At 41.4% G+C, this 13,783-nt stretch overlaps 1 protein-coding gene across 8 annotated transcripts in view; it reads left to right on the top strand.

The window, feature by feature from the left end:
• Positions 1–13,783, top strand: part of LOC124053659 (pleckstrin homology domain-containing family A member 5-like) — a 190,260-nt gene that overhangs the window by 121,518 nt on the left and 54,959 nt on the right. For 6 of the 8 annotated variants that reach the window (XM_046379035.1, XM_046379028.1, XM_046379027.1 and 3 more), the window contains exons 4-5: positions 5,386–5,469; positions 12,443–12,496. In XM_046379035.1, the coding sequence (XP_046234991.1) occupies positions 5,386–5,469; positions 12,443–12,496 (138 nt within the window). The remainder of the gene's footprint in view (positions 1–5,385; positions 5,470–12,442; positions 12,497–13,783) is intronic. The other 2 variants (XM_046379034.1, XM_046379029.1) reach the window with 1 other exon arrangement.

Genomic DNA, 13,783 nt, shown 5'->3' with positions numbered 1-13,783 from the left:
CTGGACTGAAATGTGTTTATATCCCACTAATTTACTTTTCTTAACGTGTCATGGAGAAAACGTCTGGAATTTATTCATTAATTGTGATTAGAACATCCATCCATCCATCCATTTTCTATACCGCTTATCCGTCAGGGTCGCGGGGGAGCTGGAGCCTATCCCAGCTGACTACGGGCGAGAGGCGGGGTTCACCCTGGACTGGTCGCCAGTCAATCGCAGGGCCAACACACAAAGACAGACAACCACACACTCTCACACTCACAACATTTGGTTTTAGTCAGGGAAACATGATTAAATGTTTAAAAAAAAATACAGCCCAGATGTGTGGTGGAGATTGCAAAATTGGAGTGCAAAACCCTAAAAGAATAATTATCATTTTTAAATGTTTATCCATTAATGAGTTGCCTGCCATCTTTGGGCCATCTGTCACTCAAAGTAGCACTTCTTTGTGTTTATTTTGGATGGGGAAACAACAGCTTGTAACAGTGGGACAGTTTGACCACGCAGCCAGCAGCAGGAGCTCCAAAACACACCATATAATCCTGGCAGTTGGATTGTTTGGAAGCACAAGGAAGAAAACAGTATCTTCTGTTGACCCAAATGATTTATGATTTATCACCTGACAAACCCGCAGCTGCTTGGGCTCTGATCATTTGTAATGTAAAAATAAATGTAAGAATGTTGCCTGTTCATCCACACGTTGCCATTTTTGCATTTGCCCACTGGCACAAAATCATTTGTACAAATACAGATTCACACCATGACGTTCAACTGCTACTGAGGATGGACACAAAGCGCATCTTCCTCCTTGCAAAATGATAAACAGTGCAAATGTATTATTTCATTGCTTAGCACAAGTGACCTTGAGAAGAACCAAAATGCCTCCAAAAAAGCTGCTCAAAAGAGGCAGCAGTGTTCCGTGAAACAAGACATTCCTCTCCCTGCCTCATCTGTTTCATTCCGAAACACAATTAAACATTAGCCTGCTAAATGGACAGACCTTGAGGCAGCAGAGACTTAATTGGAAGTGACAGCACTTGGTTCCAACCTTTTTCCATTCACTGGCACAGCACCTTTCAACACAGCTCCGATCTTCGTTCTCCTCTTCCTCCTGTAATTTTTATATTAATGCATCTGAATTGGAACCACACCAGGAAGCTACTGGCACTCACTTCTTTGTTTATTGCCTTTTATTTTTCTTGGCCACCCTCGTTTACAGTTTGTTTCTCACCTCCTGCCTCTCTCTCTCTCTCTCTCTCTCTCTCTCTCTCTAGCCGCTCTGTATCTCTTCATTTTCCCGTCTCCGTTTTATCACCCTCACACAAACCTGATGTCCAACCAACGAGCAGTAAGGGCTTCGGTTTCCTACTGAGGTGGAAGTTTTGGCTGGTGCTTCAGTATCAGTAGAATTTGTACTTGCATGTTAGAAATCAGAATTAACACACACACACACACAGAGGTTTCTTCAACAGTTTTTTCAAGCGCTGTGTTAACATTTTTTGGCATCATGTTTAAGTGTATGGTACAAGACAGGGTTCTTCTCTCCAGTTTGTGACATTAAGGCTCAGAATATGGAGGTGCCAGATCTGGTGAGTTTCTGGTTTGATGAAGTCTAGTATCCCTGTTCATATTGGACAATACCACTGTTCAGTAATGATGCAAATAATTAGTGCACTCATTGAGGTTGATCGATTGGTCAAACACCTGACTTTCCTGCGGAGAGAGAGTTTGTGTATAACCAAATGTTAGTTGCTTTGCTTTGAACTTAAAACACGTAGTTGTTGTGTTTTAAGGTCGACTGTTTGGTAACGTCGATAACAGTAGCATTATTATTATTAGCAAGCTTTATTTTGAAAATCTACTTGGATGTTGGCTAGCTTGATGTCGCAGCCCTGCGCAAAAGCGATGCTAGAGGGACAAGAAGAGCGTCACGGTTTGAATCTTAGGGCCACGGACCAAACTGCTGTGTTTCACAAGTTGGGAGTGAGAACGACAAGATCACTGGCAGTCGGAGTCGAAAAGGAGCAGTTCTGGTATTTCCCCAAAGACCCCTTTTCTTCCTTTTGATATTAAAAACTTATTAACAATACATGATGGTTTCATGAGACGTTGGTATGATAAAAGTAGGCCCCTCAGAGCGGTTGCTGGCGGTTTGTTTCAAGTCATGCCGAGGACATTTTGTAAGAAGCAATAATTCAATTCTGTTAAACTAATCACCAGTTAAGGGTCTTGCGTGGAGCAGTGATCCACGACACGCTGACATCAGTGCATGCGGCATGCTATTCAATTCAATTCAATTCAGTTTATTTATATTTACAGCACCAATTCACAACAAAAGTTATCTCATGACACTTTCCAATTAGAGCAGGTCTAGACCAAACTCTTTAATTAAATTGTAATACAGAGAGCCCAACATTCCCCCTTGAACAAGCACTTGGTGACAGTGGTGAGGAAAAACTGCCTTTTAGAAGGCAGAAACCTCGGAGCAGACCCCGGCTCAAGATGGGCGTCCATCTGCCTTGACCGGTTGGGTTCATTCATTCTTCAGTAGAAAAACTGTTACCAAAGCAGTGTTCCATTTGAAGAATGATTTTCTTCATCATCTACAATTAAAACAGCATTTATAGGATGACAGGTTTATTGGCTGTTAAACAGTTTCGGCATCAGTGTGTGGGATCAGTGTGTCTTCAAAATATAGCTTTCGGGAAGGCCAAAGCTTGGTTAAAAACTAAACTCTGTCCTCAGATGAAGCTGTTGGTGTCTTATGTCAATGCTGGCTGCTGTTGTTCATGCGTAAATAGCTTTCTTTTGATTAGGATTTGATTTTAATAAAAAATGAATGTGTAACTGTCGTGACTCAAGGCGACTGAGACAGCCTTTTCTGTCTCGTCTCAGCTGTGTCAAACCTTGCAGAGAACGGACAGGGATTTGAATGTAGTTAAAACTGGATAAGGCAGAGTTCACGGGGAGTCCACTAGCTCAAGTGTGATTTGTCTCCCCGTGTATCGAAACTGAGTGCAATGACGCTCCTGGTTTCAAATGCTGCTTTAAGTTGGAGCCCAAAGAAATCTTCCCTGATGGTTTATTTACCACTCGTCATTTTTTTATGTGCTGCTCCTTCTCTGTGCCGGCTTGTCAAATTCTTTTCTGGTATTTTCACTTTACTCTTGTTTCATTTTTTTTTTTTCTTTTCGTTTAAGCCAACATCACAGGACATGATGGATTTTCTTTATTATCTGAGCAACAAGTCTGTACATATTTGACTTCTGGAGACCTATACAGATGGAAGATGTCATGAAATTTCCCACATACGCGCACACGTTCCTCTGCGTTCTTGTCCAAACCTGATTGGCCGTTGCAGCCCTCTGACTTCGCCGTCCTCCAGCTGCAGGGGGACTGGAGCAGCAGAGCAATCCCAGCTACAGTGATGCACGGCTAGCTAGATTAGACCCAGGAGGAGCCCCCTGCCCCTCCCTGTCTCCCTCCAGCTCCTGCACATCTGGCGTCCCCTGATGTTTGTGTGAAAACAGTGCACACACTCAAGCTCCATATGCTGCTAACACATGCTGACCCCCCAGAGAGCCCAATGGGTTTATTTAAGGATTTTCACTCAGGTGTCGGCTCAGTCTACTCACCTTTTTATTTGTTTGATATGAATGTGTATAACACAGATTTTAAGTATGTGTCATTGTAAAAAGAATCAAACTGGTGTGAGTTTTATTAAGATAGAGCACTCCCTGTGGCAGATGAAAGAATTTGCTGGTAATGTTCTTTGAGAATTCTTAATTCTTATCACACTATGCAGTCATATCAAGGTATGCAGAAAATTGTGCCACAGTGCATCACATAGTAGTCAAATTCTGACTGTGGCCACTACTTTAAAATGGTCCCACAGCGCAGTGTGTTCCTGAGGACCTGGGGTTACTTTGAGGCTGTTTCTGGTTTTATTGTTGCCCTCTACTGGGTAACTCTGAGGACATTGGTGAAGAAGTACCTGTGTTAAACCATGCCCATTGCATAATGAATTAATTTGTTTACGGCAGCCATCATTTTTAATTCCATCACTTAATTGTCTTTATAATTAATAATGTGACTCTGAGTGTGTGTGTGTGTGTGTGTGTGTGTGTGTTATTTTCTACTGCTTATGTCATGAACACAACAGGCTGAAAGTTTGTGCAAAACTAGTCCTGTCTCATTAAATGCAGTGAAAGTGATTTGGAGTCGGGGAGAGAAACTATAGGAACTGTTAGGGGGTCTGTGAGCGCGTGAAGCCTTCCTCATCTGACTTCATTGTCATTGGCATCATGTCTTCAGGGTCCCATAACAAAACTCCTGTTCTGCGAGGAGGTGACGCAGTCAGCAGTTTTCTTGTGATGCAGCACATGACTCAAGGAGAAACAGCAGGAAGAGGGGAGAGGGAAAATAGCGCTGTAAAGTAAGAAAGAAGGTGGGAGAAGATAAAGAAGCAGAAATCAACAGATTAAGGAAGAGAGTGAGAATATTAACAAAAAAAAATAAAAACATGACCAAATGTGTGAGATGGATAACAACTGTGGGAGACACAGTAGGAACAGAGAGGGTTGGTTAAAGAAACTGACAATGGGTGACAAAAGGAAATAGATGTGTTAATTTGCAATCTTATTGACATTTTAATTTTGACAAATGCAATCAAAACTCGAGACGACTTTTCTTCTAAATTTTCTAGTGAATCTATAAACTTTAAATGTGTTAATTCAATAGCTGGTTGTACTTGAAAAAAATCACAGTTGCACAACAACGACGACTACGAGAGATGAACGGAGAAAAATGACAAGAAATGACAAGAAAAGAGGACAAGAACTAAGAACTAAGACAGAAGAAAAAGAAGAAAAGGGCATACAGGAAGTGCAGCTGAGGCAGAGAGAAGGGGGTGTGGGTGTGGGGGTGGGTGGTCTATCAGTTCAGTTGTTCTCCCATAGTCTCTCTCACACAGTCTGCTCTGATTGCTGGATAGTGTGACACTGGACTGGATAGAAGTTTTGGAAGAAGTTCTGGCTGTAGACCCTTCCCCTCCCCCACGTGCTCTTTAATCGTACATTTTGATTTTGGAAGGGATTTTGCTGCTTGTCGTCTGCAACAGCAGGACGTGATGCTGAAGTTTAGCGTCACCCACAGCTCCAGGTGTGTGAACGAGTGTTTGTTTTGCGTGAATCAGAGGTGCGGCATTGCTGTCTCTATTGGGAGCTCATTTGCTGAGCTGCTGCCTTTACAGCTGTTAGTAAATCTTGTATTTCATTTTGTATGAACTGTGTCTCCTTGTCATCAACTCTCAGCTGTTTTGGTGTTGTTGCAGTGATTTAACATTCTCTCTCTTCTCTCTCTCTCTCTCTCTGTCTTTCCCTGCAGTCACAATGAGCGAAAGGTGACCTGTAAGCACCCGGTGTCAGGCATCCCCTCCCAAGACAACTGCATCTTTGTTGTAAATGAACAGTAAGTCTCTCTGTATTCTGACACACCCAAACGGCATCATATGCTTCTGTTCTGAAATATACATAAAGATTGACTGTTGCAGATGATGTTATGTAACGGTGACAGTGTGCGGATATACTGTAGGGACTTGGATCTGCTGGATTCTAGAGGTTCAGACTTGCCACTTGTTCATGCACGAGTGTAAGTTATGATTGGACCGAGAAGGACTAGAGCAGCAAAATAGGTTAAGTTACATTGGACATCCTGATTTCTCAAAGTAATTGCTTCCTTTATTTAGCACAGATGCTGCTAGCTGAATAGGAAAATATTATTTGGATATAAACAGATGATGCACTCTGAATATCTATAGGCAGCACCAGAATTTTAGTTTTGGTTTTATGTGTTTCTTTCATCACTTGATTGACGCAGTTTGCTCAAAATGTCACTTCGCTTCTTCTCAGTTATTACTCGGTGAAATCAGACATCACACACGCATCCTTCCCCTCACGTCGATAAATGTCCATAAATCTGACCATAAATCTTGACCTTGTTTGTACAGGGCAAACACAAAGTAGCAGATACTAAATCAGGCTTTTCTGTGATCCAAATGTGCTAAAATGTAAACAAACAGGCTATAGAATAAATCCACTGAATCTGCTCCTCTTATTCGAAACATTTTTTTGGATTTGTTGCAGTCTCAACCAAATTATATTTGTGTTCCCATCATAGATACTTTTCTATCTCTGTGTAACCTTAACTGAGCATCCAAGCAATTTCTCAACCACCAAATAACCATATTTAATCAACAGACAGGCAGTTGCAGTACTAGGCTGTCTGTGAAATGAGAAGCCCTGTTTTAAAGGATGGCATATGAATAAATGAAGTTCAGTGCACGTATAGTACAGCTTCTTTCTGACCAAGACAGTTTGATGTAGCTTTAACAGTGGTGCTGTGGAGGAATGACTGCATCATCTGTAGGCTATGTTAAGGCTCTGACTGTGCCATGACTGTGCTTTTTAAATGCAATAATCATGCAGCTGTGAGAACTTAAACAGATCATCAGTGTGCAGCTAACAGAAGCTGCAGCTCTACATACAGCAGCACAGACGCCCACACTGAGAGCATAACGACCGGGTTCTTATCACAGTCCCCCGTACGCGGCTCCAAATCCTCTGTTGGGTTTTCAAGACACAAAATATTCATGGTAGAATCCGTTTTCAATCCTCTCTGTTGGGGTGTTGTTCTCTGAGCTTCCTGGAGGCAGTGGTTGAATAGAAAGCAGAGGATTGTGCTTGTTATACCCGCCAATAAATAATCTTTTCAGTTTGCCTGATCCATGCTACAGCTATACAGAGGCAAACAACGTCTTTCTTTTTCCGTTTGTCATCTTTTCTCTTGTCATACTGTCTGTCTGATTGACTGATCGAAGCTAGGAACGCACAAGAGGCCTGTTGACACAGTTTCCTCACAGGTCAATGGAAAACATCTTCTTCACTATTTTGTCTTAATGTCAGTGAATATTATACAGATATACAGATGCTCTAGTATTTTCATCGGCACCTACTGATGACCCCTCTTGGAAATCAAACATGAGCTTTGAGAGCTTCTAGACTGATGCGCATTTGCACGCGAGTAGGAAAAAAGCACATAATAAAACTTGTTAGCAAAATTCCTGTCATTCATGAGATAAGCCAATACTACAGTAGACCAGGTTCTCATGAGGCTATGTAGCATAGCATCATAGCATTATTACGCACAGCGCTATAATGAATGTGCGTCTTACGAATGATGTTTAGGGCCTCCCTTTGCTCTCGAAACAGCCTCACGCCTTTATGGCATAGATTCCACAAGATGCTGGAAACATCTGAGATTCTGATCCACGTCAACATGGTTACATCACATAATTTCTGCAGATTTGTCAGATGCACATTCAAGCTATGTAGCTTCTGTTCCATCCCAAACGTGTCACATAGGATTCAGATCCGGTGACTGTGGAGGCCTCTGAAGAACATCGAACTCATTGTTATGCTCATGAAACCAGTTTGAGGTGACGTTTGCTTTGCGACATGGTACATGTGTATCATGCTGGGAGTAGAGATTAGAACATCAGTTAATTGTGGCAATGAGGGGATCCACATGGCCAGCAACAATATTCAAATAGGCTGTGGCATTCAAGCAATGAGTGATTGGTATTAACAGCCCCAAAGTGTGCCAAGAAAACATTCCCCACACCATTATATCGTCACCACTACCTGTCTGGACTGTTGACACAAGGCAGGTGGGGTGTATGGATTCATACTGTTGGTGCCAAAATTCTGACCCTACCATCACGGCTGCCTGAACAGAAATTGGGATTCATCAGGCCAGACTACATTTTTCCACTCTTCTACTGTCCAGTTTTGGTGAGCCTGTGCACGCTGCAACCTCAGCTTTTTGTTCTTAGCTGACAGAAATGGAACCCGACGTGGTCCTTGTACAGAGTGGTTAACCGAGTTACTGTAACCCTTCTGTCAGCTCGAACCAGTCTGACCATTCTCATCAACAAGGCATTTCCACCCACAGAACTGCTGCATACTGGATGTTTTTTTTATTTGTTTGTTTGTTTGTTTTTGGCACCATTCTGAGTAAAACAAGTTTTAATCTGTCTTGCATCTGGCTTATATCATCCAAGTTGTTCCAAAAAATGATTCTTTATATCTGTTGATGGTCTTGTCTCTGTCAGAGAGGTGGTTTCATATTGCTTTCTGTCTTTTGTTCTGGATTCAGCTGACGTGCTGGACTGTGTGACACTGTTGTCAGGTTATTCACTTTGTAGGATTCTGTAGTGCTGCAGTCCATTGTCAGACTTCAAATCCTACTTTCTCTTCTTGCTTTTAAGTGTCTGAGTGTGTGACTTACTGAGTGCCAGTTAGTCTGTGAATGCCACAAGTGATGACTCTTTCTTTGCATCTGTGTTCAACCATCCATCATTATTTGTCTTCTGTTTCTTCTATGGTCTGCTGTCTGTCACTTAAATCTATCTTTCTTCCTCTCTCTTTGCCTTCTCTGTCTGTAGCTATGCTGCTCTGTATGGTTTGTTTATGTCAGAAATGCTTCACACTCACAACCCGAAACAAACAAAAAAAAATCTCTTTGACCGTTTTTCCTTCCTAGTTGTCTGATGTTGGAATGACTGACTGCCGGATGCCTCTTACCTATCAGTTCTGAAATGGGATCCATTCTATGGATGACACACACGATTGTTACAAAGAAACTATTTTACACTACCCAGGAGACAAACTAGAAAACAACAAAAAGTCAGGATGACGTGGGCTGGAATGAAATTTAGGGCCACAGCTTTTGAGAATGACAAACAAACAGCAATTACACGCTCCACCTCCAAAAGAGTCGTCAGGATGGTATTTCAATCCGTTCTTGTCTCTGAACTGCAGCCTAGATACAGACCGCGGCACACTCGCGCATGCACACACACACACAGACACACACACACACACAGTTTTACTGCTAACAAGTTCAGTGGTGCTGCACTCTCTGGACAGCACCTCTCTCGCTCTCAAACTTGCTCTCCACCGCTTTCACGCTCACCCCATTCATCTCCCATCCCAATTATCTCCTCTGTCACACTGCTTCGTTTAAGGAGTGCCGAGCTGTCTGTGTTTGTGTGGGTGTGTGTGTGTACCCGTTATGTAAATGAGGTTTGTATTTTTAAACTTGTTGAGCAGAGAGGAGGTGAGAAAGTCGCAGGGAATGAAAGGTGTTTAACCGCAGTGATGCTGCTAATGAGAATTTCACCTTGTTCTGCCCCGAATAGCATGAAGATGACAGGTGAAAGCGAAGCATCTTTGCTTTAAAGTTCAGTCTAAGTGTGGAATGATGAATGTTGCTTAACCCGCAGATATACAAAGCACGGCGTTTGTGACTGTGGTCATTAGAGTGGGCAAGTAACCAAAGAAATAATCAACAAACTCTAGATTTTGCTATTTCTAGAGCCTTATCAGATACAGGACTACTGACAAAAACTGTAATGTAAACCTTGTCCTGAGGATGGGGATGAAGAAACGTTATTTTAATGTTTTAATAAAAAGAAATGGCTCAATCACTGGGGAGCATAAATCCTTTAAGTAAATGTCATGCCAGTGTTAGATTTTAATTTTTTTCTTATGTACAAGGTTATAGGGTCACTAAAATCTTCAAGACTGACGTCCACCCGTGACCATGAATATCCAATATTCACCTCTAAAATTCCTAGATAATCTAGTCATTAGATGTCTAGATACAATATAGAAAAACGTATTGGGATGGGCCTGTTTTTCAGGGGTTGGGCTATAGCCCCCTTACTGCCAGGTAAAATTAACCATAATGCTTCAGCATACCAAGACATTTTGGACAATGCTATGCTTCCAACTTTGTGGCAACAGTTTGTTGAAGGCCCTTTTCTACTCCAGCATGACTGTGCCCCAGTGCACAAAGCAAAGCTCCATAAAGACATGGTTGGATGAGTTTGGTGGGGAAGAACTTGACTGGACTGCAAGGAACCCCGACTTCAGCTCCATCCAACACCTTTGGGATGAACTGGAACGGAGATTGTGAGCCAGGCCTTTTGGTCCAACATCAGTGCCTGACCTCACAAATTCTCTATTGCATGAATGGGCGAAAATTCTCATAGATAATCATCACTGAAGTCCCTGTTTGTGTAATGGTCAGGTGTCCCAATACTTTTGTCTATATACTGTATCTCATTTTGGAGCAGAAGATTTCAAGCTGTAAGTCACTATCAGTCATCTCAGACAGGTTTCTAAACAGTGTGGACCAGAACCTGAATAGCTTAAAATGGTGCTAAATATGCTTTCAATGTCTTTTTTTTTTTACTGTTTTAAGTTTGAATCTTTCATTAAAACACATATATACAAATGTTTTAGATTGTCTGGCCTTAAAGCAATTGACAACTTTGAACTTTATTAAGCTTATTAGCGCACATGGAAATGTTCACATTCACTCTCACTGCCTGAAGTCTCCAATCAGCGACTGAAAAACATAAAAGAGATGCAAGACAGTTAAGTACAAATACTTAAAATGCTGGCCTTGCTCTGTTGATTGTTGATGTGTGTTAGTGCCCTGTTGTTAATTGCATCCAAATCCCAAAACAACAACATGACATGCATGTTCACAGATGCTAGCAAAGCATCCTAAACAGACCAACAAATCCACCAAGTTGCACTACATTCAGCACCCTGAGCTGGACCACTGACAGAAAAATCAATGGCAGGTATTACTCGAATCAGTTAGTCACAAGTGCGTTGCATTGAGTGACTTTCAGCAATCCCCTTTAGCCTCATTTAAGCTAAAGAAGGCCTCTAAGCTTAATTGAGACCAACAGAGCAGAGCTACCTTCACACATATAATACTGTAGAGGCTATTTCCTTTCTTTGAATGGGTTGAGTGAATGTCATGAACCATTGCCCTTGGACTGCAGCTTGGGTGGGACCTGGACTCTGAATTCCAGACTCTCTAGATCGTCCATTTACATCATCAGGCTTGTGAGATGGAGTTTTCTCTCATTAGCAAACGCAGAATATACGAACATGCAAATTTTTTATTTCTTTGTGTGAGACACAAGATGTTTGCTACTTTCTGAAGTCCATTTTCAGAGTATGTGCACTAGAACGTTCAGGTTTTCCCATCCCACTTATGCCAGGATTGGCTCCAGAACTATGTGCGAGGGAGCCTTAAAGGAAAGACTTGAAAGTTTGAGGTATGGAATGTTTCAAGGGCACTTAAGTCATTGTGGGAAGTGTAGTATTGAAGCGCTGTCATGATGGAGAATCCAACAAGCACTACTGGTGACTGTCTCTAACTTCCCCTGATGGCTTTTCATTTAATGGATCATCCAATAAGAAACTTCGATCTTTGTTGTTACTTTCTATTCAAAATAAGTATTAGCGATAATTGTCCTTTCCCTTTCCTTCTGTCCTTCATCATCCCCCCTTGCCTTAATGTCTCCCTATCACAAATTTGATTTCTCCTACTACACTGTGTGAGGGTATTTAACAAGAGTCAGAGCTTCTCAGATCATATTCAAATGCCATCCGCTGAGGAGAAGTTTAAATTAAGAGATATTTAAAATCCACAAATTTGCTTTTGGTCCCATGGCGAAAATTTTCCTCATCTCATCACCATGTATGGTATGCCTCTGCAGCCTCTTGCTTTATTAATGACTGCCTGGCTTTATTTCCTGCTGTTTTGTGATATACTGAAATCAATAATATTTTGTTTTTAATGGCCTACTGCTCTCCCCATCCTAACTAGTTCAGGAGGAGTTTTAAAAGATGCATCAAGCTTATGTGGCTCAGCTTCTGACCCTTTCTGACACTTTGTCTTTTTTCGATCTATCCTCCTGCGTCCTCCATCTGTCTCCTCAACTATAAACAGATTTCACTGTTTCATTTCACTGACATCTTCTGTTGTCAGACTGTTCAAATAACAGAGAGATAAGGAGATGGGAAAAGCAATAGAAAATAATAACAAGCTGCCACGCAAAACTGAGCGAAAATATGGAAGAAAGTGAAAGAAAAACAGAGATGGTGATGTTGAGGATGGGAGGTTTTGGATAATGGTCGACTGGGAGGTTGATCAAAGTCCTGTCTGGCCAATGGGATTGAAATAATATATCTTAAATCAATCATCAGAATGCCCAGAGGGAGGCACTGGTAGGTTGTTGTTTTGCATTGCAAGGAGTCATGGGTTTGACCAGGAAACTTGATGTTTTTGCATGGACTTGTGACATGACAAACAAGACATTTTTGTCATCTCTCCTCACTTCCAGTGCCATGGGAACTGCCTTCATATATGTGTTGTTTTGTGTTTGCTTTTCCTTATTCTTATGTTTTATTTTCTGTCGTTCTTATTTCATTTGACACGGCTGAATTTATTTTATTGTCACTATTTGAGTTCTTATTCTTTTGTCATTTTCTCTCCCTTTTTGTTTTGTTTCTAGTGTGAATTGTGGAAAACTTGTCCACCCTGACATGCCCCTAGAGGCTCTCACCAGGTAATGATCTCTCACACCACAGGAAGAGCTGCTTTGGCTTCGGCTTCCCTATCAGCCTTGATGCTCTGAATACTGCTTAGCTCTCGTCAGTGACTAAAACTGAAAGTTGTTACACTCACAATATAAAAGATGCATGCAAAAGAATGGTTCCACGCATGAACGACTTGGCATCCGGACCAGTCAGATGGGAAGATCAATGTCAACATTTATAGAAGTAAAATTGTATTGTAATTGTTTATTTTGGTTAATTATTTCTACGTGTTTGACAGTTCAGATGCTTGTATGTCGTGACTGTCTCTTCAGAATGATGGAAAGCATTCCTTCTGAAATGTTTTCAAACTGCTTTCGAGGTTAAGGACTAACTGGTTGTCTTAGTAGCTGTACATCTGGTTAGAAGTTCCCCATCTAAACTGTTTAATGGGAAGTATATGGAACTGCCCTCCACATAATTCAGCAGCAACTGTAAATACATACATGTAATGGGCTAGGCTTAACCTATCTCTGTAGCACATGCGCAGAGATAATATTGATCTTCTCATATGACTCCCAAAATTAATATCAGTCAAATCTAATTGATGGAACCCCACTATACCAGCAGTGAAAAGCAGTGAATAACACACTGATCTAAAATGTCAGGATGCTTCTTCCAGCTTCGCCTTCAACGCCATTCATCTTTAATTCAAGGCTTCATTCCTCTGTTTGAGAATTCTTTTTCTTTCTCTTGTTTCTGCCTCTTGCTAACACTAACTTCATTTCAGACTCTGCGTGAAGTGCCTGATGAGTCACCGTGCGCCACTAATGCAGAAATTATATTCTGGATGATTAATGTGTATGCCATGAGTTGTGTCTCCAGCGGCAGCAAAAAAAAAAAGTTAAAGTTTCCTCTCTGAATAATAACCCAGTGTTGAATTTAATAGGAACTAGCTCTTTTTTTATTGCCGTGTGAATCATATTACATCCCTTTTACCTTCAGAAGTGGCTTGAATTACCTCTCCGAAATGCTGAAATTAAATCAGGTGTCAAGCTGCCACTGTGACAACATCCATGCATTTTCCTTGTTGAATGAGAAGGTTTAAATAAAAATAGAGACTTCTTATTTTCTCCCAACTAACGCCTGAGACTGTTTCACGGTGAACTGTGACTCATTAATCGAATGCAGGAACATAAAAGAAAGACAGTTCCATTACTAAGAAATATACCTTAAGTAATTCTCACTACTGAGCAAACATGATTCAGCCCAGAAATGTGCTCATATATTGGATTCATTTAGCATTAGTGTCACGACCG

This window comes from Scatophagus argus, chromosome 22 (assembly GCF_020382885.2).
Source record: "Scatophagus argus isolate fScaArg1 chromosome 22, fScaArg1.pri, whole genome shotgun sequence".
Taxonomy (NCBI): domain Eukaryota; kingdom Metazoa; phylum Chordata; class Actinopteri; family Scatophagidae; genus Scatophagus; species Scatophagus argus.
Note: the sequence above shows the minus strand (reverse complement) of the source record. Positions and strands in the feature narration are given on the sequence as shown.